General features: G+C 36.2%; 3 protein-coding genes across 4 annotated transcripts; 2 read left to right on the top strand and 1 right to left on the bottom strand.

Annotated features, from left to right (window-relative positions):
• The first annotated feature begins 3604 nt into the window (after positions 1-3604).
• LOC106176025 (uncharacterized) lies at positions 3605-12622 on the top strand. The gene is made up of 18 exons (XM_013558235.3): positions 3605-3807; positions 4496-4591; positions 4948-5214; positions 5417-5558; positions 5938-6046; positions 6187-6244; positions 6628-6667; positions 6942-6990; positions 7215-7278; positions 7755-7845; positions 8317-8385; positions 8793-8859; positions 9270-9346; positions 10604-10694; positions 10973-11030; positions 11453-11478; positions 11800-11876; positions 12101-12622. The coding sequence occupies exons 1-18, from the start codon at positions 3744-3746 to the stop codon at positions 12168-12170; spliced, it is 1515 nt and encodes a 504-aa protein (XP_013413689.2). The 5' UTR covers positions 3605-3743; the 3' UTR covers positions 12171-12622.
• Positions 12619-20273, bottom strand: LOC106176026 (uncharacterized). 2 transcript variants are annotated; one of them, XM_087017014.1, is made up of 4 exons: positions 20145-20273; positions 14491-14979; positions 14188-14281; positions 12619-13979 (listed from the first exon to the last, which is right to left on the bottom strand). In XM_087017014.1, exons 2-4 carry the CDS (start codon positions 14915-14917, stop codon positions 13754-13756), a joined length of 747 nt encoding a protein of 248 aa, XP_086873140.1. In that variant the 5' UTR covers positions 14918-14979; positions 20145-20273; the 3' UTR covers positions 12619-13753. The 2 variants fall into 2 exon arrangements, with proteins under 2 accessions (XP_086873140.1, XP_013413691.2); XM_013558237.2 differs by lacking the exon at positions 20145-20273 and adding an exon at positions 16937-17259.
• Positions 18639-26493, top strand: LOC106176049 (CDK5 regulatory subunit-associated protein 3). Its single transcript, XM_013558260.2, has 15 exons — positions 18639-18792; positions 19488-19557; positions 19836-19967; positions 20188-20288; positions 20586-20634; positions 20874-20962; positions 21284-21373; positions 21734-21870; positions 22264-22426; positions 23498-23557; positions 23894-23978; positions 24421-24503; positions 24791-24993; positions 25511-25682; positions 25873-26493. Exons 2-15 carry the CDS (start codon positions 19494-19496, stop codon positions 25942-25944), a joined length of 1500 nt encoding a protein of 499 aa, XP_013413714.2. The 5' UTR covers positions 18639-18792; positions 19488-19493; the 3' UTR covers positions 25945-26493.
• The last annotated feature ends 1073 nt before the right edge of the window (positions 26494-27566 follow it).

Genomic DNA, 27566 nt, shown 5'->3' with positions numbered 1-27566 from the left:
TTTATTCATTATTTTGTGAATTTAGGAAATCAAGAACGGAATGACGTAAAGGTTCTACCAAGTCTGTTCTAAAATTCTGAAAACCAGGTTCCGCTTAACTTGGACGTTTGAAATAAGGTTATGAATTACTGCTTTATTACCAGATTAACACCATGTTATACATCTAGCTGAACGCTGCGCCTACATTTAAAAATAGCAAGAAATGCTGCTCTGAATCGCCTATTCAATATCCCATATACGATTGGATTAATTACTGAGCTGGCAGTTACAATCTTGATGCTTATGTTGAATAGAATGTCCGAAGTAAAAGTGTTATTTTCCAGAAGCTTTCTACTAAGATTAAGTATTACGGAGGGTAGGTAAAGGGCCACAAACGCTATTAAGATAATTGCTGTCATCTTCGTTACTTTCAAATCGAGTTCATTTGGCTGTTTGTATGTTTTCGTTTGTTTTTTTCTTGTTTCTTTGTTTGTTTGTCTGTCAGTTTGTTTGTTTGTTTGTTTCGAGTTCTGGCCTTGTTCTGATTGACAAAATTCTTGGGAACTTTGCGGTTGGAACTTTGGCGAAGGCCAAGCGGCTTTAGGCGCTGGCTTCGAGCACTTCCCCCGTCCTTTTCCTTTCCCTTTATATTTAATCTCCGATGGTGGCGCTTCCTCGAATACTTCTAAGGCTATTTTATTCTTAAGATATAAAACATTCGGTTTACTTGAAAAAACAAATCCCTTCGACGTTGACGGCTGTGCTTCGTCGGCTGTTGACGGCTGTGATTCTGTCTTATTCGTGTCATCTTGTGTGTTAATCCGTTTTTTCATCTGTTCTATGTCATTGCACTCTTGCTTGTGAGTATTATATGCAAGAATTGTCCTCCGCTGTCGCCTAACGTGTAGAATAATTGCGGCATAAAACCCGAAAGCTAATATGCAGTAAACGGGGTAATGCGGAACAATCACTCTATTCACGAATTCTTGTTGGACATAACGGGCTGAGCATTCCAAAGTCGGGCTCCATGTATTCCAACCCATTAATGGTGCGAGAAAAAGACACATTGGGTGAAGCCAGCAGAGAGCAATTGCAGCAATAATCTTTTTAGTTGTTACCATTGTCACATAGCGCGCATATCGACAGATTTTCACATATCTTTCAAATGCGATGAAGAGCTTGTGATTCACAGAAATACTCACAACTATGGAGTTTGTATATATTTTTAGAAGACACAAGTATCTGTCAGAGATGTTAGATCGCTCCTTCATCACAAGCGTTGCAACTATGTTGAACGGTATACAAATAATTCCAGTAACAAAACCGACTAGGGCAAGGCTTGCGATTGCAAAATTTGTCTTGTCGCGTAGTTCTTTATAGTTTGCAAAGGCAAGAATAACAAGACCATTCGCCCCCGTTACAGCAACGGCCAAAATTGCATCAAGTACAATAAAAGGTAAGCAATGAAGACTTACACAGGAAAAGTAGTCAACTTCTGTTTCATTAGCAGTTGGCTTCAACTCTTCTGAAACATTCCAGCCAAACTCTTCCCAGGATTCTGTGGCCATATTGATGTGCTTAAACGATTGCCGAGAAATAGCGGTAGAAATACGGTATTTATTTCTTTCCAAGCTCGTGTCACGCGCCGTTAAGGTTTGGACAGTACAAACGAGTGGGAGTTTTCTCTTTTATAACCACAGCCAATGACCAAGCCTCACGTTAAACCACGAACTTAAATGGTTTCCAAGAAATAACGGTAAGATGCAGCGGCAAATATATATTCATGATATTATATTTATATTGATGTTCTTATGTTAACCACAAGATTCTGTTAGCAGAGACAGTGTCTAAACTACTCAGTATTAGTTAACGGTGTTTATAATTTTCTGTGGTCAGTGAAATTTCACCGTTTGCATAGATACTGTGTAGACTCGTGCTCGATAATTTTTATTTTCTGGTAGAGAGGGAAGGCGTAGTCTATAGAACTTATATTAGACAAAGTAAAATTTTGCCGTAAAAAGCGTCAATACAGTGTCTTTTTATTGTGAGTTATCTATCTGTAACTGGTTTTGAATGTAGCTAATACACGATTTAGGTATTATGACGCGAACCATGGGGGTGACGGCTTCTAATTATATAATTGAAATACTCTTTTGCCTTGCTAGTGTTAGATTTAGGTAAGCCGGTAATAATCGGTTCAGATTTGCCGTGGCAAAGATTGGGGTTAACAGATTTAAGCCTTTTTTAATTGCATGAAACGTCTCTATGAAACATAGTGAAAACCGAATTAATTCAGAAATTGGATTAATGGTTTTAGAGGTATAGGGCTGGATCTCCCATGGCCCTTCGCTTGAAAAAAAAGAGCTTTTCAAACGTAAATGTTTTAAAATATATCAAAAATCGGAGATTACAATAAATGCCCAGAATTAAGATACATGTATAAAAACGATACATTATGTGCCCTTAATTTGCATATGTTGCTGTATATTTTATCTCAATTATTCTTATTGAAATAGTTGTTTTATTCAGTTTGCTTTTATTTCTTCGTGTATTTATTTTGAATTTTTTCCTTTATAGTTTTCACCTGTTTGGCTTGTATATATCTAAGTGCATCAAAAGCATTTTTATCCATTTAAGTTCCTTCGTCTTGTTTCAACTTGAATATCTCCTACCGGTACAATAAAAAACTAAAACATCCCCAAGCTCGGATACTGCACTTGGTAACGCCCCCTCCCCCCCCCCCCCCCTCCTTGCGTGCCCGTCTTAGACCCCATTCCCATATATTTTAGATCGATCTATCCCTGTGGGGAGTCTCACTAGATTACTGTCAGCTTAGTCGGCTTAAGCGTCTGTCAAGCCTACTTAAAGCTGTAAGGGGTAATTAACTATGGTGCGCGCTCGGCTGACTGCAATTTAGCGTGAACCCCCAGGGAGTTAGGTCGATCTAAATCTAAATCTCTGGATCGATCTTAATCTCTGGGAATGCACCCTTAACCTCGACAGTATGCCCATTTCCCCTCTAGGCTCAGTTATAATCCCACGCAATCATTCTAGACATACACGAGATATATCGATCGGTCTTTTACTGCAGAGTACGTCCTCCGAGCTTATCACAGCCTTCAGATGGATTTTAATTATCTATAAATATCTGGTGAAAAATCTGTAACCTGTGAGGGTTAGAGGATTATTGGAGAAAGTAAAAAAAAAAAACCTTGGTAGTATTGGTATGAATCGCGCGTTGTTTTAAATGCACTGCTTAAAAGTGATGACGGATGTGTGTGCTTCGAACAAAGTACAAAATTATCCTGTTTTCTATGAGCGTTGCTATCTTCACCAATAACCTACACTCTACCAGGGCTGCAGCTATTATTGTGGACATTTTTTGCTGAAAGCCAAAATGACCATCTTTTTATCTATAGACATATCTGTGAATATCTGTGGAAAATCAATCTGTCGCCCTGGTAGAGGGTAGCAATAACCCATGTGATATAAACATATACCCGATATATACATATATAACCTAGCAAATGGTACTTTAATGGACATTAACCCAAATTCATGAAAACGCTATTCTGCGTCATAAATGGGCAATTAAACTTTCACATTTTAAGTCAAGTTGTCTTTATATCCTCTTTATGCAACTGGAACGATTAACGATACCAGTAGTGTCTTTTAATTGAGGAACTTACTTAAAAGAGGACATTTTCGACCATTTAAAGTCAAATCTTACAGCACTTGAAGCAACATTGACGGCTGGACCGAGGATGGCGCACCATTGTAGCACCGCAGTGATTCTGGTTCTTCTTGTGATTGGTCAGAATGCACAGGGTACAGTATGATAAGCTTCTGAACAAGAGTAAAATTACTCGTATATAGAGTGACACGGTGGTCTGTTTTTATTAAGGGTGGATGATATAATTAACACATTAACCCTCTTGAATACAAACAAGTTTGCTTCACAATAGTTCGTAGTCTCTTATTTGAAGTTGACTAGTTAAATGAGGTTGCTTGTGACGTCAAGAGCAGCCAGTCGTCCCGACTGGTGGGCAAAATGGGCCCCGATATCTAGAAACGCCAATATTTAATGACAAATTCAATGAAAGCCCATTCAGTTATCATAGAAAAAAAAATTATGCCCCAATTTGTAATCCTTTCTATGTGCACTAAAATCAGCCATGAAAGAGACAAAATGTTAGGGTTATCAATGAACTCAACTGTAATTCCGTCTTGTGAGTTCAACCCCCTTCATGTACAGTACTTTATTTGATGCATGCGCAATCAAGTACTTAGCATTAAGGGGGCGGATCCAAGATTGTATAAATATGGCGGGGTTCGAGTCCATCTTCTCTTCATTGTGAAATACGCAATGCAGGCATATGACAGCATTTGGCTTTGAATAAAAGGCTTTAATTTTATTTAAAATATATCTGGGCTGAGTGGCCTATCAATGAGGGTATGATGGTTTCCTGAGTCCCTATCTCCAAATTCACACCTGATTTCACCGCCTTCATTTCAGCGCTCTCAATCGCGGCCCGCCGTTTGTTTCCCAACCCTCTCTCACCGCAGCCGGGAAGTTTGACGGCAGCGAAACCTGTGTCGAAACCAAAGAAAGGTAATTTGTTATGACATTAATTGACACGCGCATTAAGTGATAGTCGTGTCCCTTGTTGCAATGTGTAACGCAAAGTTAAATTAACTCATGCTTTGGCTATTCTCTCTCTCTCTCTCGTACTGATATTTTTCTAATTTCGTCTTCAAACTGCACTTCCGTCTTGTGATTCCACCCCCCTTGATGCACCTTTAAGTATTCAAGTAACATTATTATTATGCCATTGCATGGCACGTGTATTGAATGATTGTCATATTTCTTGTTGTAATATGTAATGCAAAGCTATTTACTTTCTCTCTTTACTCTCTCTCTCTCTCTGAACTGGTATTAATAATCTTCCAATTTCATTTTCAAACAAGCAACTACTGTTACGAGTAACATACTATCAGGCCTGTTTGGCGGAAACAAAGGTCCGCAAGTTCCCCCAAGCGTGGGCTTTTTGAAACCTGCCGCGTCCTTTATCTCTGCTAGCAGTAATGGCAAATCTGGACTTGGAGTTTTGGGAATTTCGTCGCGACGGGTTACCCAGTTTGCAGATGTACCTAAGTTGAAGTTGGCAGGGTCAGCTAAACCTAGGGCCAGCGACAGCAGGAAGTTCATTGTCCGACTCAAGAATAACGCTAACGGTACTAGGGTACCCTTTTCTAAACAAAATAATATACATAATAACTCATGTGTAATGCTTCTTCATTTCGGTAAATTTTAAGTGACATGTTTATATAGTACTTTGATTAAACTTGATCTAATCTCGTTCTAAAATATTTCATTTTGAATGCGATTACTTCCTCAATTATAACAAGTAAAAATGTTAAAATTACTTTTTTCTAGCCCTGAAAGCTGAAAGAACATTAACCGCAGCCGTCAAAACCCTGAATAGGCGCCAACCACTAAGCGTGCTTAAGAGTAAAAAAGTAACTAAGAATTTTCAAGTTGGAAAGAGTAAATTCCTGACAATGTATGCGGATGTCACGTAAGTCTTTCACACTAAACTGACGATAACAACATGAGCCATCATTGGCGGATTTAAAAATTTGATATTGGAGGTGTGATTGGATGGATAAGGGTGAGACGTTCCAAACATAAAAAGTTTTTGCCGAGTATTTGTTAAAATATTAGAAAGAGGGCAAGAACCATACGACAATATGATGTTATTTGAAGGAAGAAAGTTGAATCTCTGAAGCTAAGGGGGTAGAGCGTAGCAAATGTAGGTGGCCTCCCCTGGCTCTTTCTCTCTCTCTCCGCACCACCTCTCTCTTTTCGTCTTTCTCTCTTCTCCCTCTCTCTCTCTCTTTCTGCCCCCCTCCCTCTCTCTCTCGTTAACCACACTCCAAATTTTATCAATGTTGAAGGGATATGGAGCAACTGAAGAATGATCCAAACATTGAGTACATAGAACAGAATGTTCGGGTGTGGCCTGCCTCCTACTGTGCGCTGACAAACAGTAAAGCCAGTTCGTGGGTAGGTACTATATTATTGATAATAATAATAATAATAATAATAATAATAATAATAATAATAAAATGTCTTATTATTATTTCTGATTTCTTGTGTAAAATGCCTAATAAAACAGTTTAATGTCACATTAATCGCTGTTCCAGGGTTTGGACATGCTTGACTCTCGCCGCGGAAAGTTTGATAAGAAATTTCGACCAATTGGTGAGTACATCGTTTATAGATCAGTTAATTAATTAATAAATTCATTCATTTATTTTAATATTGAATTAAGGAGGTGCATATCAAGATATGAGGAAGGAATACGCCTAGGCCTGTAAAGACAGAGTAGTGATAGCGTCCATCTTGAATTACCTTCACCGCGGCACTACATTGTACCTTATAGAAAAGCTAAAAGCAGAAGTGCGTTGGGTGGTGAAAATTACAACGAAAAGAGGAATTTTAGCTCTTCATGTGTTTCATTATATCTCACTTATATGTAGATAAGTTTTTTTTTATGTAAAAGAAATGGGAAAAGTTATTTAGCCCAATTTTGTCCATGTTTACGTGTCAATCTACCTTAAACGATGTCCGTTTAATGTCTCCAGGTAACGACGGGAGAGGGGTGTACGTTTATATTCTAGACACGTGAGTACTCTCATAGTGCAGTGGTTACATCCGCCGTCCTCTCTTATCTAAGTGCCTTAAATTGAAATGTTGACTAATGAGCCAATTTTTAGCACATTAGGTTTTTAAAGAGATTTCAACTGCATAGTTTAATGTTCTAGGTTGTGTCAAATGAAATATTAGCATGGTACAATTGCAGGATTTTAGCAGCCAAAACAAGAAAATTATATTGATTATTACTCAGGATGTAGGAGGCTGTAGTACACGTTTACGTATATAAAGTATTTTATTCCAGCGGAATCCGAAGCAGTCATTCAGATTTTGACACGAGGGTCATATCCGGAGTAAGTCGAACATCTTTTTAAACATCAAGTACCACGCTATCCCCTGCGTACGCGCTTCTTGTATTAATCGATCTATTTCAACTACGAATTACATGGTATGTATAACATGTCATGTTACTGACTTTTTGCAAGACCGTCAAATTGACGTCAAAGGGCTATAAACGTGTGTAGCAAAGTGAAAAATATGCATAGTTTTTGCACAGTCATCACACTCATTATTTCAGAAATCGTTTGTATCTGGTCGTCGAAGTGACCAAGATGGCCACGGCCATGGTACCCACATTGCAAGTAAGTAGAGTCTCCATTTATATTCATCATTTTGTATGGTTTTGTAACATCATATATACTGGTACCACCAGATAACGTCTAAACAATTGTTTGCTGGATTTACTTGCAATTCGCTATTTGCATAATGCTCATAGAGCACATTTAAAGCAGTGGACTAACAGAGCAGCAGATCAAATAGGGTCGGCCCACTTGAATGCTTGTTGCGTAATCTTTTGAGTGTCCAATCGGGAATTAAGCGGCAAGCTTTTTAGTGGATCGCCATATTTGATCCGCGGTCCTGTTCGTCCGCTGCTCTGTACGAGCTCACAGTATTCATACTCTCCCCTACATGTATACATTTAACCCAAAATTGGTACCTTTACCAATGGCGACAAGCCAATTGTATATAATTTATATGTCTTAGTCATTTGAGCGTTTGTGGTCGCACATTTTAGTATTCTAATATGAACAATAATGAAATTTACGTCAACTTACAGGTCTGGTAGGAGGCAAAACGTATGGCGTAGCCAGAAAAGTGAACTTGGTGGCCGTGAAAATATTGAAAGATGACGCCTATGGCACTTTAGTGTGAGTGATGTATAAACCAACCATTTTGCAACAATTTCCCAAACCGTATTGCTACCTGTTCACTTTACTGCTACAAAATCAAGACCTTAAATGTTATTAAATGAATATATTCTGTATGAAGATACATTTTAACCACATTTAAAGGTAATATCCGTTTGTGACTCTGCGGATTTGTGATAGAGAACTGCTTTTTGCGTGGTTTTTCTTTTGAAAATAAAATAAATATTATGTTTAAGTTGTTCTTCGTTGTAGATTTCTTTTTCTTTTCTTTTTCCTTTTGTCTTTTTTTGTTATAATACATAAGTTAGTACCAGAAAGATTAGGTGTTTTAAATGTGTGCATCGCTACACAAAGTCATTTTGTTTGCGGAACTAACATTTTGTTGAATAGGTTAAAGAGGCTGAAAATCAGTATTCACATTAATGTAGCCTTCTTTAAGCAATATAAGCGTTAATTACTGCTTTTTTTCAGTGATGTTTTGGACGGAATGGACTACGCCATCAGTGACTGCAAGAAGCGGAAGGGACGATGCATCATTAAGTAAATAAACATCACTTTGGCCGCATTTAATACCAACTACCCCATTTTCTTAGTTTTAAAGACCTTCTCCTTGCTGCCAATGTATAGTCCCAACATGGCGGCCATATTGAATTTTCTCTCTAAAATGCCTGCTCCACGAGTTGGGTTTTCCTATATTTTGAATATCCTCATATAGACTAAAAAAAAACTTACTTCAATTTTGTTTTTCAATAAGTCCGTGGTCTAACCATTTTTCTCAGACTATACCCCCCCCTCAAAAAAGTCTACACCGTAGGGTCCGTCGTGACTTAGCTTTGTCAGACACATCCATATGTCTACTAGATACATATGGATTGACTGCTCAATGTATAAAACTGACCTCGCAGTTCTCAGTAAACAGCGTTAGGATGGTGTCTTTTCTATTCCAGTCTTTCCCTCACTGCCATGACGGTGTCCCATGCTTGGGAAGACGTGATTAAGGAGGCAACAGACCAGGTATGAGGCATTATAAGAGCAAGAATTTACTGCTAAACAAGCGTGTGTGGGTTTTTTAATGTTTTTCAATTTATGTTAAATATAGTTTTCCTCTAACAGTTATACAAAATTACATGGAATGTGCAACATTTGTCTCTGCACCGGTATATTTCAAAATTATGTGTGAGATAATACACTGTCACAGAAGCTTTATACGCCATGGAGAGATGTACAAGTCATATATACATGTATATCGTGAGAGTGGCAGTGTATCATTTGTCACACATACCGAGAGAAAGTACTCGGATTTCACCGAAAAACACTTCCAAATCTGACTAAAGCGTTTATCACTAAGGTCACGTAACATCTGTAGGTGTGTAATAATATAAACAATGCAGCTTTGACATATTTTAAGGTATGCTGTTTTCTAGGGAATAGTGGTGACGGCAGCGGCAGGGAACTCCCAGAGGGATGCGTGTCTTGGGTCCCCGGCACACTCAGCTCACGCGTAAGCTGTGCTGCACACGGCTATGGTTCACACAAGTACCATGCATTGTTAAAAATAGGTCTTAGCTAAGCTGAAGTCCGCAGCATCTCGCAAAATTTTTTAAGCGGACAAATTTGCAGTTTGCAGTTCTCAAATAATTTCAAAATGTTTTTTTCTCGGTATTTAATAATTAATTCAAGCCCCTTGATCAAAGTCTTATTTTTTGGTTACGATTCATATTCTGAGTGGTGGTAACAACCTATTTGACGTCAAAAGTCGTCGCTCTTCGTGGAAGAAGACTTACGCGCTGTTCGTTATCCGAGTTTAGCAGCCTTAGTTTGGCTCAAATTAATAACAATAGCGTTGGTAAACAGGACCTTTTTCACGATCGTCTAAACTTTTCTTTTATCTCTTGGCTGTTGTTTTCAATCCAATCAAACAGTATATCTCAATATCCTTAGAAATGTTATTACTATAAATAAAACGACAAGTCTTATCAAACTAACGAGTTGGTGCCATGTTTTATTCAGTATCTTATTCAACCGAATTACACTTTCTCTCTAACTCTATCTCTGTAACTGCCCGCGATATTTTTATTTATTTATTTTAATTTGAGTTTCTGTGTTTACTTATGCGAAGTACATTTTCCGTTCTTTCTCTCTCTCTCTCTACTAATTATAACGGTACAGGCCACCGCACTTACCTAACCGCACCGTCACATGCCTGTACCACACCCTGCACTGAACAGTTTTCATTCCACAGCGTATATAAAGCCTCCTCCCTATTTCTTTTTGCTCACTTCAATTTCTTGCACAGAACGATACGGGTACTCTAACGACACCATTTTAGCTCACCCAGTCGGAGGAAAAGGTAACTATTTCAACGATAACGTAAACTTCTCTGGCTTTGGGTCTTTCAACGTTTCTATCTATCCTTTTATAACGATATTAGCACACTTGGTCGGGGATAAGGCAAATTATTTCAACGCTAAAGTAACGTAAACTTCTCCGGCTTTGGGTCTTTGCAACGTTTCCGTCTATCCTTTTTCTTACACTTTCGTATGTACTTCGTGTAAATTTGTTATCAATTTTTATGTTATTTTGAATTTTAATTTGTTATCAGTATTTCTTTACTTTTCACTACATCTTTTGTTCTGTTATTTATTTTGTTTTATTTTATTTTCTTTCAGTTTTACGTTTGAATTCAATAAATTCAATCAGTAAAGGAGACTTCCCTTTTTTGACTGAGTGCAGCTACAATCTCATGTTATTATTTCAGAATAGTGACAGCTGGAGCGCAATACAAAGATTCCAAACTTGGGTTTGCTTCTTATTCCAACTATGGACCGTGTGTGAATGTTATAGCTCCGGTAGGTTGTTTATTAGGAAATAGCTATTCTAATAGAAAACGGCTTTACTATTTGCATTTGATCATATTGTGCACTAAATCTGTGTTGCACATCTCGTATACATGTGGATTGTGCCTTTGATTATGCAAATAGTATGGGTATTGTTAAACACGTTCTAGCTTTGCGAATCCCATATTATCTAATAGAAAATCTTATGCCAGTGTATGTCAATTACATTATTTCATGATGTATATTTATAGTCTGGTACAAGATACCACAGTGAATATTTCTCATTTCAGGGAACTAGTATATTAGGTGCCAGTCACAGCTCCAACGCTGGAGGTACTCAATTAGATGGTAAGTACTGGCGATTTCAGTTGGTATATCTCTTTTGTCTTAGATTTTAAAATTCCTATTTGGTAATTTTAGACAATATGCTTTAAATTTTTTCAGAATATTATAAATCTTCATTAAAACTCACATCATTTAACGCATTTTTAGAATAGTTGTTTATTAATTGTTTCTCAGAAGAATCTATTTTGTTTTTTCGTTTTTTTCTGTAATATAGTCACTCTTATCTAGTCACTCTTTTTTTTTGAAAATTTGTATGTAAGAAGCACTAAGATACTTATGAAATGCGCCATCAAATACTTTGTTCTCTATACTTCACAATGTTTGGCTACCAAAGAATTGTCACTGTTACAATGATAACATATTTAAATTATCATATTCTTATGGCATTTCTACACGGATCTTAAATAATTGTTTCGATCATTCAGGTTCGTCACAAGCGACCGCCTTTGTGGTAAGTGGAACAGTTTCCCTAGGTGTTTGTGTGTATGGGGTGTATTTACTTCAGGTGTTGTTGTTCGTATAGTTTTTAAAGGTTAACCAAGGTCTGAGTGTTTACTGCACAGCTATGCACACCAACCAACCTCATTTCTTAATCAAAATGGTGATAACACACTTTCTTCACAAGTAAATCTGAATATGTTAAACTTACAAACTATAAACGTTCATGCTGACACGCTGGGAACTAAGTTCGCACACTGAGTTTGATTACTGCATTTTTCCCTTCATCATGCATATATATTGATTCATACAGCTTGTTTTGCCATACTTTCAGAGTGGAGCCGCTGCCTTGTTCTTGAGTGCCATGCCAAATCTTACACCGCGAGTGGTGGGGATGTTCCTGCAGTTGTGGTGAGTTCATTCCCTCCACGGTCCCAGGGGTATTTGATGTTAATTTTAATCTCAGTTCAACTAATTATTATTATTATTATTATGAGAGTAAACCGTCACAACCAGTAATCCCATCACGGTCAGAATTGATATGTAAGGGTAGCCTATATACAATCATTTAGCAGTCCATTTTATTACAATTTTAAAAAGACGAGTTTTCCTGTCGTTTTTATTTTATTTTCCAGGTCCACACACGGGATAGTGCAGTCGGTGCCCAGGGATACTCCCAACAGAATGTTGTACGCCGGATGTTGATGCCTCCGCGTCGTCAAATAATAGACAGTATAAAAGAAAATGTCCTCTACTTGTAAATGCTCTTTTTGTAAAGAAAAAGGGCAAGAATTTCAGTTGTCGTCGTGATTGATTTCTGATCAGAACCGTTTGCAAGCTGCTTCATGCACGTGCCTGCAGTTTAGAGAGTCGGAGAGCACGTGTTGATCATACCATTCTTGAATGTACATTTACGAAAAGACTTACACACTTACACTGTTATAAAGACACAGATCAGTATGAACACCACAGAAAGCAAAAACAAAATAAACATAATCTGGATATACAAAACGCAGTGTATTACTTCCTTCGATAAAAAAGATCGTAAGATAAAGAAATGTGCCTTCAACTCTGAACTAAAAATTCAAACGAGGAATGTGTTTTTCATTTATAACTTAAACAAAAACGATTTAAAACAACGTGAATAAATATATATGTGAAAGAAAACGTTTTTTTTTTCTTTTTGTAAATTGGCAAGATGAAAATACTTGTATAGCATGTGTTTTACTAGTATGCGTGCATCCATATACCACACTCGTGAGTTTTTTTTATTAACAATAATAAGAATTAATCACAGTGCAATGCAATATGATATGCATTTACCATACAACACAAAATAAAATGTTGAGTCGAAACAGCGACGTTGATATGAAATACTGAAGAGTTCATCATGCTATGATAAATGCCTGAGATTATTATTGATCCAGTCACGCATTTGCATGATTACATTTCTTGATAACGTCTAAGAGGCACAGTCACAAGTTCATCAGTTGGGAATTATAACGCCTAAAACACCTTTTGAGTGCAGCAAATATTTTATAGAGGTCACAGATCGATGTCAACGTAACATATTTTTTCAGTCTACACTACTGCCACTGTGTGTCGTTCGTGTCGCCAGGTACGGTAGAGAACTGATACTGCTGCCCCCTAGTGTCGAGCCTGAATCACTTAGGCGATCGCTGAACACGCATGTTAGAACGTATCTTTTAATTGTGACATTTTTTTTTGCATACGACAGAACATCTACATGTTACATGTATGCTCCTGAATATTTCTCTGCTCTTGTGTTTCTTTTATTGTCCATTTGGGGTTGCCACATTGGTTTAATACGTCCCTGATGTTGTTTAATTCTGTTTTCCTGTCTTTCTCCTTACTCACCAAGTTGACCTGACTACCCCTGGGTTGTGTTGAATGGGACAGTGGGAAGTGAGATAGACATACTGGATGTATGGGTCTTTTTCCTGCACATCTCTACCACTCAACAAAATTTCTCTGACGTTAAAAAAAGCTCTCGCACATTGACACCATTTACAAATCGACACCTACATGTATCTGTGAGTTAAATTTAACAGTGGTTTGTGACAAAAGAACATTTGAGGTCCTAATATACAGTAATTTGAACGAAACTGCTGTGAATAGTCGCTTGTCTGTCATTTTGGCACATATTTTAATTGCTGTTTCTCCGTAAAGCACTGTTAGCACATTACCATTTAAACTTGAACATAATAAAATCTGTCATCAAAGAAACTATAGAAGACACTGGTATTCCTACTACACCATTGTCTTTTTCATACGTATATGATCCTATCCAGCGATAAAAAGCTTCCCGTGGATCTATTCGTGCGCGGCCACGTGTTTTGGGTGGACTTTCCCGCCCCGTGCATGCAGAGGTCAAGGCTGTATACATGGCTGCTATCTCCGTGCAGTTCTGCGTGCTTCTGCCGCTGAAAGAGGTCCTCAAACAACATATTCATGTACATCTTTTGCTGGTATAAATCTCGGTTTTTCTTGATTCTAGAAGAACAGAAATATCATTTCAGTGATGCTTCTGGGTAAGATTTGAAGTTGTAATAATAATAATAATAATAATAATAATAATAATAATAATTTATTTCTTTAAAATGGTATGTTAGTCCGCGTATCCACTTCGGTTGTAAATACCGCCCAAGATCCGCCCAAGATAGGCACTGAAATATATATATATATATACTTAAATACTTGCCTCTTGTACAGTTTGCATGACAAGCAGGACACAATGATAAGGGTCATCATGCAAGCAGACATAATGGCAACTAGCGTACTCAGCCTCACTTTCCCTGTAAAATAAAATACGTAATACCAAATTAATCTTAAATGGAACTTCATATGTTTTACCGAGTCATATGTTTTACTGAGACAGTTCCATATATTCTTGTTTTTTTACTGGATAAGATCAAATTGAATGCACAAGACCGTACCAATGTTTATGAATGTAACGTATGTCCATATAATCCCATATTGTAATACCACATATTTACCCATTTACCTATGATTATTTTATTCCATATATCTTTCTGTGGACTTTTTGCTCTTTTTTGTTTTGTCGTATTGCCGGGTTGTATGCCGCCTGTTTCTCTTGTATTCTGACTTTTAATGGACCCTGTTGAGTGTCCATCAAACAAATTATTTGTTGAATTCAAACTATTTTTGGATATCTCGTCAAAATCGGAGCCATCCGTTGTACTCTGTGATATATCTTCTGGAGTTGCCAAATTGGCTGCCATTGTGGTTTGGTCTCTTTCTGATAGCGCACCGCTTATTGTAGACCCATTTTCTAAGTCCTGAGCCGTATTTGATGAGTATTGTTTCACGTGAGCTGTGGTCACAGTGTCAGTTTGACTTTTTGTGTAAAAATATGAGTCTGTTGTAGTCCTGATATTTTGATAAATATCGTCTGTAGTCTGTATATCCATTGCTTTGCTGGTAACGTTCTCCAAAATGGCGGACGTTGTAAATGTTCCCACTGCGTAGGAATCTGGAACAGAAAACTAATAAATGAAAAATGTACATTTTTGTATGAACGGTCATCAAGAAATAAAATATGCAAAATTATTGAATAATATCGTCTATATATAATTTTGGCTTGTATAAAATTGTGTATTTATAGCTAACGTCCTGTTTTGGCAACTTCAAATCATATCAGTATCTTTTCTAGAAAGATCAAAATGAAAGATTAAAGTACTTTGAATATTTACATCTGATGTGCTACCTATTTTTACAGGCAATATGTACAAGTAATATTCTATATAACATGCCAAAAAATAAATCTATTGCAAATTTATCAATATATATTCTAGTTTTTCTATGTAATTACTCCGATTTGTATAGTTTTAGAAATCAAAATGAAATAAAGAAAGAAGAAAAGAAAAAAAAAACATTAAACAATTGTTCTCAAATTTGACGCAACAAATGTCACCCTTGTACACATTTTAAAATTCCCTTACTCTACTAAGGACATCAATCACCCCCCGCACGCAATATGACACATGACAACCCCGCGTGCCTCTCCGTCGTAATAGGGATCACCCTAAAGAGGTCACAACCCACCCTGTTATGTCCAAAAAATAAAACTTAATGCCATATCAAGGAAAACACAGTGACATCTATAAAGAAAAACACAGTGACCCTATATGACTGACGAGCGCCACCCTGTTATACTGATAGCTAATGGTACAAGAAATGTAGGAATATAAAACGACATCATCTCCTGATATCTCCTGACTTTTACCATAGAATGTCAGAGGTATATTATACCACATAATGACTCTCAACTCTGATGTTAAACAATGCTGTGAAGTGCACACACTAGCACACACACACACACACACATACGCACACACACGCCAAACAATACAACATAAAATAATAATAAATAAAGGCGCAGAATGTCTCACAAATATATCTCCATAAAGATTTCAACAGTAATTGTCTTAAAAAACGTTTTTTTTTTAAGTTTTTCATGGTATTTGTATTTTAACTGTCAATTGACATGCACTAGCCTAATGTTGACTACGTACTATACTGCAGTAAACAGGACACTCCCCTGGGTTCGGCCTTGGCTGTAAAACCAAGGAGTTTTTACGAGAAGGAGATATACTCTCTGACCACAGGGTGCCCTAGTAGTCCGCTACAAAATTATTGTATCGCATACTTTAATTTTGTATACCATTTTATGAGCCTCTGATATCAAAGGGTTGAGGCGATGTCGTTTGGGGGTGGAGCCCATTTGCCGCTCTCTTACAGGTCGGAATGACTAGCGTGTTGAAAACAATGGGAGGCAATGTCTGTTACGTTTTCGTTTAATTCTCGTTTACCAGGAAAACTCTTTGGTAAAAGTGAGGCGTTTTTTTCCCTTTGGACCCATGTACAATTCATATACCCGGTACGTACATGCGACTGACTTTATTTTTATTGGTGACACTTTTGTTTTACCGGAAACTTGTTAAAGCTAAGACACACTAGTAAATTTGATTTTTTATACAATTTCTCTGAATATATTTGCTTTCTGGTGTGGTCCACGTTGTTCTGAACAATAACAATGTAAAACAATCTTTCATTAACTCACCAGTCTGCTTCTACAGTTGTACACTTTTCATCCTAAAGCAACAGAAGGAAACCAGACCAGGGGAATACTGAATATCCCTACCGGTGCCACAAATTAATTTTAATTAAAAGAGCACTTTTCTGTGGCAGTGTAACAGAGAATTGTGTCATGAATTAGCCAGAAACATATCTGTGAATTCATTGATATATCTTTTTAAATATCTGTTATACATACATCAATCTGTGACCCTGGTAGAGGATAAATCGTATACAGCCGAAAATGCCCCCAATACAAGAGGAAGATGAGGTCCTCATTGAAATTATTCACATACAGTGCAGTGTACTAACTCATTTTAAATTGTGAGTTAGTCGACATTTATGTGTCTTACCTGTTGTGATCAGCCAAAGGAGGCAAATATCGACAATTACCAAAGCGAAGTAATTCCACATAGTCCTATAAGGTGGTGTCAGCAATACATGTACCTCTCCGGTGGGCGGAGTTAAACTTCATCCCATTTGAAAGGAGATCACAGAAAATCGAAAAGGCGTTTTTGAGAGCGACTTCATGTGCATCCTCATAATACGTATCACAGGAAATGTTTATAAGTCCAGGTTGTATCCGCTGTTTTTCGTACAATGCTGTTACTCTCCACTTCACATGTTTAAAACCAAGGCGTGATTTATGATAACACGGGAGCTTTGTGTGGCTACCCACCACCACCGGTGACTGATGCTGAGATTGCTAAGAAGATAGCGGGGAGCGTTTACATAAGCCGAAATTCTGAGCACACTGCACTGGAGCGCATCCACGTGATTGGAGATGGCTGACTTCACTCGCACTTCACTCGAACGTTAAGCTAGCTAACTAACAGTAAGCTGGACTTTAAAAAACCAACTAGAGATTTTTGCAGACTTGGGAACTACTAGTTAAAAAACTTGCATGTGAGATTGGAAGAATGTAAGTGTAGATAGACAAGTTAGCAATACAAGAGACAAGATGTTGAATTTTTGGCGACCGCGTGAACGGTACCAAAAATGTAACTTAAATGTGCATGACTAAAGCAATATCGCGCAACCGCACTTATGAGATAAACTTTATAATGTTCTTTTCTGTGGCATTAGTTTTTATTTAAAAGCAACGCAGAAATTCTTTATAACGATGTTGTTTACATGTCCTTGTTTTCTTTCTAGCCTCTGGAGTGATTTTAATCGATTAAAAATATTAAAAATAATAAAGGTGCGTAAAAAAGAAATTTTCTTTTGATCAATAAGTTGTCATAAATTGGTTCCAAACTTAAAGCTCGACAAAAAATATAAACATATATGAAAATATACAAACGTACGCATTAGTATTTAACTTAAATTTTTTTACAAGTTATTTAGATTTATGTACACTATACACCTCCAGGGAGGAAGGAACACAGACAGTCCGGGGTGTGTTTAAACCATTTCCGTGTATCAAAACATTTAGTGTAATCATCATGTGTCTACTTTATAAATACCCATATTGTAGATTGGTCTGATGATAACGCAATAACATGACTTCCTTTTAACATAGGACACCATGTTAATCCTGACTGAGCATGTTTTGTTAATGCTCTCAGTATCAACCAGCATTGGCATGCAATATTTTCCAGGCGTGCACATTGGTGTTGATAATGATGATGGTGATGCTAGTAATAATAATAATAATAATAATAATAATAATAATAATAATAATAATAATAATAAAAGACATAACAATACATGTAGTCATTGGAGCTCTGGGACTTGTGAAGAAGGGATTAGAGAAATACACCGACAAAATCCCTGGAAACATCAACATCCACGAAGTCCAGAAGATAGTCCTCCTCGGAACAATACACATACTACGGAGGGTGCTATCAATGAAGTAGAAAGGAACAACTACCCTCTAGCGCCTCAGGACCATTGTTTGGACCTGGCTCTTTAGGACTTAATAAACAACGCAGAAAGAAAACTAAATAATAATAATAATAATAATAATAATAATAATAATAATAATAATAATAATAGAGTTAATATTACCATTATATTACCATATTTTCGGAAAATGTAAGTTGTGCTGTACTCTTCACTTTTTATGTTTTAAAAATCATAGCAAAATATATTTTCACAGGAAGCATAAGCTTCTCTTGGTTTACTGAACCGTCATTCCGCTGTTCGGATGCAAGCATTTTACACCTCTTTTCACCTGATATGTGGCTCTACACAGTAACATATTGAAGTGAGTATTTATCAAAAAATTACTTTTAGCGCAACTGATTTACACTCAGTGTTATGGAATGGAATAACTGGTACAGGTTTTAATTAAGAGAATAACAAGATTATTGTGCTACAGTCAGAAAACTCTGAATAACCGCTGCAGATTTTGCACAGCAGACCATAAGTCAAAGACTAGAGCACTTTCGTCTTGAAGAATGATGACTGCTGCTGCATTTACTAATAATGATATTTTTAAAGAACATAGAACTAGCCATATATTTAATTGGCTGTCTAGTACATGGCGTGGGTTGAATGGCTTTTTTTTATCTTGCCAGCTTATTATTCAAACCAAATTATTCTCGGATACTGTAGCCGTAGGAGTAAATGTGAATAACAGTCCTGTCTAGTTGATGACGTTGTGTGCCATCTTTGAAACTACAGCCCAGCTGGAATACTGAGAAGGCAGATAGATGAACTATTCTCAGTCTTGTTGCATAATCTGCATGGGTGATAACCTATCAGCCTACCCCATGTCTTGGACAGGGGGAACCTTAACCCCCCCCCTCCCCCATACCTGTATATGTTTTTTTTGTCATCAAGTGGGCTTTAAAGTGACATAGGACTGGATAACTAGTCTTACATACACAGGATTAGACTAAGTTGCAAACTGATAAATATATATTGAAATGGAATATGTTTCTTGTTCAAATTTTTCAGACCAAGATGACTTCTGAGGAAAAACCAGTGGAACTTCTTCCTATTGATATTCACTATAACAAATTACTGGGTAGGTGTTGACCAGGGTTGATGTAATTAATTAATTATTTAATTAATTGATTATTTAATTGAATTTGATTCTGGTATATTCTGCCTATGTTCCAGTTAATACTACAGTCTTTGTTAAATATGTGAAACATTTATAAAACATAAATTTGAAATGGGATTTCTGATTACCTGTATATAGGCAAAGAAAAGTTGTTAAGATGCAGTCAATTTGGACCAGCAGATAATAATTTATTTCAGTAGTTCTTTTCTTTATTTTTATTTTATTTAATGACATTTCAGATTGGCTAATAAGTAGACGGCATTGTAACCACCAATGGCAGGCTTCGGCTCTTTTGATTCGTGAAAAAATAAATAATGCAATTCAAGATATGCCTGAACAGGAGGAAATAACCACACTTCTGACTGGGACATGTGAGTGAGAACATTTTTATTATCAGTTATTTTTATATTTATTATCATTCCCCATTGATGTCAGTTTTATGGCCATATAGTAATATAATTAGATTAGCACTGAATTGAAACTAAGCTTAATGTTGATATGAAAAAAATCTCATCTCTTGTTCAAAGATAGACCTTATGTGAACTGACCTCTGCTTGTCCTTCATCTTTAGTCAGCCATTTTCCTTTCCAGACATAAACTATTTCCACTGCAAAAGAATTGTAGAACTGCTGAAAGAAACTGAGAAGAGCACAAAGAACATCTTTGGGAGGTATAGTTCTCAAAGGATGAAGGTGAGTATAGATATGTTTAGTACTGAATGTTGATAATAATGAAGATTTAAATATATAGAAAGAGTATTTAGAGTCTTTTACGTGGACTTGCAATTTATACTAATTCAACATTTGTATAGTAACCTGAAGATTGGAAACTGAATTTATTTTCATCTAAATTTTGAAAATATACATTCGTAATAAACATTGTGTTTATTATAATACTAAACCATCTTTTCTGCATTTGAAAACCTAAAAACCATCAGAATATGATTAAAAAATGCATTATTGGAGAATATTTTGATTGGTTATTTTCAGGACTGGCAGGAAATTGTTTCTATGTATGAAAGTAATGGAGTTAATCTTGGTAAGTGATCCATACATTTGTCTGTTATTTGTATCAATTAGTCACTGCAGTTAAAAAAACTAATTTAATCCATGTGCACCAGGGTTTTAATGTTACCATTTTATGATTGTGTCGCTATATTTACATTGCAATATGGAGTCATATTTTATTTCATCAAAGCTTGGAATCTTTAACCAATATTAACATCCAGTTTATCATGGAATGTTTGAAAAAGAAACTATTTTTTCTTCCATATTTAGCTGAAGCAGCTCAAATGCTTATGAGGAATGTGAACTATGAGATCCCCTCCTTAAAGAGACAGATAGAAAAGTGCCAGAAAGCACAGCAGGTCTGTTGGCATTGATCTTTGAAAGAAAAACTGAAACAGTTTTATTCTTACTATGAAATGGGCATTTTATGTGTCACATGTATAATGATGGGAAAAGAATTATGATCAATCATGTGATGAAGGTCGAGGTTTTCTGACGAAGGTCCAGGATAAATATCATGCCTCACAAAAAAAATTTAAAAAAAGAAAAAAATAGTCAGACAAATTAATCTTTTTTTACCAGTTAGTATCTTCTTATATCAGTATTATAAAAGTTTTATTCCAGTTGTCCAGACATACATATAAAATAAGTTGAACAAGAAATTGTTTTGATTTTGTCAGGAATGTACAAGAAAAGAGTCTGACTATGCATCACAAGCTGTGGAACAGAAAGAAAAGTTCTATGCTTCTTGTAAACACATGGGAATTGAGGTAAGTAGAAGGGCAGAACTGCATTAGAATGGTACTCTTAATGTGTTGATATGTTATTTATTGTGTTATTGAGAGGAAAGCAAGAACTGAAAAGAGAAATCAGAGAAAACTATATTATTTATTTAAAAGACATTTAAGGGACATCCATTTTTATCACCATTTTCACATCCTTTGAACCTCTTCCCCCCACCCTCCAGTGTATGGTTGATAGACTTTTGGAAATGATAATAAAAATTATGACCACTTTATGATTAACTAGTGAAAATTATTACATTTAAGTTTCTTTGATTATAGTTTGTCAAGCTTTTGCCAAGAGCTGTACTTAAAATGCTTTACACCCTCTCTCTTCTGTTGTTTCAGGGAAAGCGAGTGAAAACAGAACTGGTAGCATTGGTCAAAGATCTTCCTGCTGTGTTAGATGGGGTGGCAACTGCATGTAAAGAACTACAACCAGCCATGGATTATTACAAGGCTTTCATAGACTTTACTCTTGATAGGTATTGATAAAGTCGGGGGATACTCAATATACATGCCCTTTAGACAGATATTTTCTCCTTTTGGGGTGACTTAGACCAGTCCTAGACCAGATAACTTCAGTTGTTATGATATGGTTTATATTTATTATACATTGTCAGACATTTTTAAAACAGACAGAAACTAGGACTGTAAGAACAAACTTAATTTATTTTAAGTTCTCTGTAAAACAAACCTTGTGTTTTGCCATGTGAGGAGAAAAGTTTCATTCTAAATAATATAATTATTTTCACAATGTGAAGCAATGATTTAATGATATCACTCAGTATTTTATGGCAAGCCCAACATAACAAATGGAAAGTGAACTTGTGTTTTATATACTTGAACAGTAGTTATTCTCATCCTCTCAATTTTAGGTCAGATTTTTCAGTCCTACCACTCCTTGGCCATGTGGTAGACAAAGGTAACAGCACTGTGTATGAGTGGAGGACAGGAAACAAGCCAGATGCAGTGGAAGAAATAACATTTAATTATGTTGTGGAAGACGAGGAAGTGATAGGGGAACAGGAGGATGTGGAGGTGAGAGGCTCTGTGTGGGATGAGATTCGGTGCATTGTGTTAGATGAGAAAGATCAGTGAGGTTTCATACATTGTGTTAGATCAGGAATATGAGATTTTGGTCATTGTGTTAAATGAGAAACATCATGGGCGTAACTAGGCATACGCACGGATGCACTGTGCGTACAATTTTTTGGCCAACCATGATATTATTTTATATAAATTTAGTGTATTTTTCACGGAATATAAAAGAAAATCCTCTGCTTATTAAAGTCACCTGTATGTACCCTCTTTCTTGAGAATATTGAACGCTTTCTCGCTGGTGATATTTATCTCAGGTAAAAATCTGCCTGAGTGTTATTTTCAAAGAGCAGCTCCCGCAACCCTGGGGGCACTAGATAAAATCTGGACACCAGGTTTAAGAAGGAGCTAGAGAAACAAAGGAAGAATTTTTCCTGCAAAGCTTCAAAGAATTTTGACACGGACTTGACCCAGCTTACCCCTCCATACTAACAGGGTGACATGGGCAATTTTTACAAACAAATAATTTAACTTCGATGTATCAGAGCTCTGTCGTGTTGTACAATTGGTTGTTTTTGGGAGCCATGCATCCACATGTAAGGTGAATTAACCGTATGTTAGTTCAACTCAGAGGTGGATCCAGGATTATTCGAAGTGGGTTCCACATATGCGAAGCTAGCCTCCTTTTAAATAAATATACCGTTCTGGGTAATAAGAATATTGAAACTTTTTTAATTGCGAGAATATTTCTGACTAAATGATGATTTTATTATTAATGGAAATTAAGCTGCGATGTGTGGTACATATGCTGTGATTACGCTGTCCTTCATCTCTTGCGTTAGTCTACATTTTGCTGGGAATTTTAAAAATCTGTGCGTACAATTTTTAAAGGTCTGGTTACGCCCCTGAACATGGATGATATTTGATTGATTGATTGATTGAGAGAGAGAGAGAGAGAGAGAGAGAGAGAGAGAGAGAGAGAAAGAGACATTTGATAATGATAATGTGGTACAACATAACATGAGGAATTGCCTATTTAAATATTGACTGATGAAAATTGTTTTCTTCCAGATTGACTGGGGAGATCCAGTGCTTGATACAGGAGGGGACTCCATTGACTTTGGGGATGATGTGAGTTTTTTTAAGTTAAAACTGTTTGTTATGTTGAAATATGTTTTTCATTGTCTATTGTTTCATGATGATAAAAAACTTACTGTTTCCAAAGAGATCTTGACTTAATGCAGTATTGTGATTATTTTTGAATTTTAATGAATTCTGTGGAAGAAAAAAACAATTGCAACACAAATCATAAGTTAGGGGTAAATTTTACTACAGAATTAGATGTTTTTAATTAAGGGTGATAACAAAATTTATTTCACTTACTCTGGACTTATTGTTAAACTTATAGTACAGAAAACATGATTTATTTCCCTTGACATATCCTATGATTTCTAATACTGTATGCAGATAGCAATAGAAGTGAGTGCAGAAGGGAGTGCAATCAACTGGGGGGCTGGCGAAGTCACTGTGGAGAGTAGCTCAGAACAGGAGGGTAGGTACCGTTGGACACTCTAATTGACTCTTGGGATTATGTGGCTTCAATGCTTTACCATTTTTCAAGAGAAATTTAAAAATGTATTTTGAATTTCTGAATCTTACCAGTGGCTGGAAATATTGAATTGGCAACATTCAGCTTGAGAAATTCTTGTCTGCTTTTACTTAGCCTCATTCATATACAGTTATTAATACTCTCTAAAATCATTCAAAACTGACTTTTCCACTTCCCAAAACATTGTTCTGCCTAGGGTTGAAAAGTTATGAAGACTTGGATAATTTCATGCCAAAAAATATATATGTTTAAGTAACTAAAATGTTTTAAATAATTTTTAAAAAAATGAAGAAAAATATCATACATAAATTTTCTTCATAAAAAACTGATCTATACTAAATATTGCTGTCAGTGATAAGTACTTGAAGTGGTTGTTTGTCTCCAGGTAACACAGCCAAAGGTACGGATGCTGTGACAGTGCTGGACACCCCTTCCACTAGGAATCTGTTTGTTGATGACTTAATGGAGGTGAGATCAATAGATTTTAAAATTTGTAATATTTGTAGCATTTAGTCAACCAACTGTACAACATTCACAGGAAAGTATATTGGATACTGAATTTTACCAACTCCAATGTCGTTTTAACAATTAAAATTATGTTTCTCAAAACAATGTACATGTATACAATACATGGAAATTTTGATAATAAATCATATATGGATTACTGGATTCAAGTCAGAAATGCATGGAGGTAAAACTAACATGGCAGAAGATGTTATGAACATGAAGCCTTACCTCCTAAGTTGTCATTGCAGTTGGAGTGTTTCCTTAAACAACGTCTATCCGAAACCAAGTCTGAGTCTGACTTCCTGTCCAGCAGCCAGTTCCAGAATGCCCCACCCTCGGTCCAGGTGTCCTCGGACCAACTGACCAATATGAAGAACAGAGTGACCGATATCGTCAGCCAGATGACATCCAATAAGATGAGGGAATTGTTTATGATAAGGAGCTCACCAAGGTATGGTGGTTTTATATATGGATTTTAGAATTATATATAAATATATGACTTAACATGAATTTTACAATGATACATTGTACCAGACATTGAATACCAGACTCTGATAATGTGGTAGTCAGTAAATATTCCTATATAAATAGTAATTAGGTATCCTTTTCAACTTAAATATTCAATAGATATTTTCAGTACGTAACTAGTTTTCAGTAGATATCCTCAATGTGTAATTATTCCTTAGAATATTAAGTTGGTAGATATCCTCAGTAGATATCCTTTAAGTTTCCAACATTGGTAGTCAATAGATAAACTTAATGTATATTCTTTCCAACATTCATCTGTGCTAAATTTGGCCTACTTGGATCTCATTGTACATGAATCATTCTCAGAAAACAATCCAATCACCCTGCAGCATAAGTCTGGACCAAATAAGGATGTTTCTTTTAAGAAAATATGTAACCACAGGATTACTGCTTTATCAATCTATTGTGTTCTTTTTAAAACTCTGTGTTTCAATTTCTAGGTACGTAGATCGCCTTGCTGAGCAGTTAAAGAGTGTCTTGTCGATGTCCGAGAAGATGGAGGCGTCCAAGAGGCTGATGGTTCAGAAGAGGGCCGAGGCACTGGAAGAACAGAGAGCCACAGAGCCCAAAGTGGGGCTGATCAGAGAGAAGACAAAAATATTGCAGAAGCAGGTATGAAGAAGTGTGTGTGTGTGTGTGTGTGTGTGTGTACGTGCATGTATATTTGAGGGGTGTTCACTATCGGAGTATTAAATCTTTTGTCTTGATTTTTAACTTATTAAATGACTTTTTCAGGGCAGGTTTTTAATGCCTTTTAGTATCAAAACAAATAGTTTTTGACACTTAATCATTTGTGTTCCAGATAGAGAAAGAGATCTCCAAGAAATATCAGAACAGGCCAGTCAATATAATGGGAGAGATCAACACAATATGAAGGAATGCCAACAGCCAGTTTATTGGTTAGAGAAATATGGTTCTGAAACCACAGTCACAGTTACCTTATAAAAATTTTATTTATTTTGCTTCCAGTAAAAAGGTACATTTCTGTATCAGATTGCACTGTACAGGAAGTACTGAACATAGGTGTGATATGGACCTTTGAGATGTGAGCTCAGCATGTTTGAACTGAGAGGAGGCATACGTGGCATACGTGCCACATCAGATAAAACAGTGCCACAAAATAAAGTAGAAGGCATTGTGTACTTGGTCTGGGAGTCAAGCAACTTTTTTCTCTTGATTCTCACGTCATTTAGATCTTAATAGAACAAAGACCGTGTTCCCATGGTATAATGGGCTGTATGCTGTCATTAGAAGTCTGTATGATGTGCTGAATATGCAAGAAATCTATTGTTTTAATATGACAGTTATCTTAGTGGTGGCATTAAATGAACATTCCATTTTCATACCGTTTTCTTTGCCTGTTAAGATAAATATGGCATTCACATGATGATGATGAGAAAATGAAATTGTTTCAATATCAAGATATCTGTCTCTTCTTGTTTATAATAAGTTTAACATTATTAAGAAAAATCATTTGTAGAAGCATGTCTATGTAGGAAGTTGTGTGGAAACATTCCATTTTTCAAAACGTAATGCTGAAACATGTAAAAATATGTTAAAAGCATGAAATGAAGAGTTGATCACCTTGACATCCTCTTGTATGAACTCTTACTGTGCGGTAAACTCCAATGTTCAGGTATAACATAAAGACCTTCTGTACTTCATTCAGAATGTAATCAACATATAAACACAGAGACAGCATAAATCTTAACAACCAGTTTTTATTCTAATTTTCTCTATCACACTGCAAGGATAGTACACCATTGCAGCAATTATAATCATTAATCAAAACATTCAGTAGAAGAAAACCATAATAATAATAAAACACTTTAATTAACACATCATCTGTACTAATGGACCATATCAAACTGCAGAAAAATGATAAACAGAACAGTTGCAATTAAATACACAAAGGGAACTTCTAAACACAGATTGTAATAAGTACTAATGAATACAACCAATAATAAGTAACATTTAAAAGATCACACTTGAAATTAAAGTGTGTGTGGAAAGGAAAGTAAAGAAAATGGCAGTGCAGTTTAAAATTACATTTAAGAGGGAAAAAAGGATTTTTTAATTACTTTTTTTTTACATAACACATTTCTGACTTGGTATTATCTATTATAATCATCATATATTAATTAAATATAAAAAGAAACTCAACCTGGGTAAGTGGCAGTGGTATTTGCCATGGTCACATTTCCTGAATGAGATATCCATGGTTTGTGAGAACATCTTTTAGTTGCAGTAACACGGTCATCAAGCAAGCACAGGTGTGTCAGGGATTGGGGGGGGGGGTCAGAGACATTTTATCATGAAAGCAGGCACAGTGCCGGAGGAGAGAAAATAAACTACTTGGTGAGTTTTATTATCAACAGAACACAACCATTAGTGTAACATGGTAACATAATAAAACAAATCCTACAGGCCTATGAAAATGAGCATCTAAAAAACCTTTACGATAAAAATCTCTATGACGGGTCTGTGTCATTTTAG

The sequence above is a fragment of the Lingula anatina genome, chromosome 7, assembly GCF_051362555.1.
Source record: "Lingula anatina isolate TDL-2025a chromosome 7, LinAna3.0, whole genome shotgun sequence".
NCBI classification, from domain to species: Eukaryota; Metazoa; Brachiopoda; class Lingulata; order Lingulida; family Lingulidae; genus Lingula; species Lingula anatina.
Note: the sequence above shows the minus strand (reverse complement) of the source record. Positions and strands in the feature narration are given on the sequence as shown.

Bases quoted from the DNA above. Each gene is read 5' to 3' on its own strand.
- LOC106176026 (XM_013558237.2), bottom strand. From the start codon at position 16,997: ATGTGGAATTACTTCGCTTTGGTAATTGTCGATATTTGCCTCCTTTGG. The intron at 14,980-16,936 runs GTAAGACACATA...TTTCTGTTCCAG, and splicing joins CCTTTGGCTGATCACAACAG to ATTCCTACGCAGTGGGAACA. The intron at 13,980-14,187 runs GCAAGTATTTAA...CTGTTCTTCTAG, and splicing joins TCATGCAAACTGTACAAGAG to AATCAAGAAAAACCGAGATT.
- LOC106176049 (XM_013558260.2), top strand. From the start codon at position 19,494: ATGACTTCTGAGGAAAAACCAGTGGAACTTCTTCCTATTGATATTCAC. The intron at 23,979-24,420 runs GTAGGTACCGTT...GTTTGTCTCCAG, and splicing joins GAGTAGCTCAGAACAGGAGG to GTAACACAGCCAAAGGTACG. The intron at 24,994-25,510 runs GTATGGTGGTTT...TTCAATTTCTAG, and splicing joins ATGATAAGGAGCTCACCAAG to GTACGTAGATCGCCTTGCTG.
- LOC106176025 (XM_013558235.3), top strand. From the start codon at position 3,744: ATGGCGCACCATTGTAGCACCGCAGTGATTCTGGTTCTTCTTGTGATT. The intron at 4,592-4,947 runs GTAATTTGTTAT...TTTTCAAACAAG, and splicing joins TGTGTCGAAACCAAAGAAAG to CAACTACTGTTACGAGTAAC. The intron at 11,877-12,100 runs GTGAGTTCATTC...TTTATTTTCCAG, and splicing joins GGGATGTTCCTGCAGTTGTG to GTCCACACACGGGATAGTGC.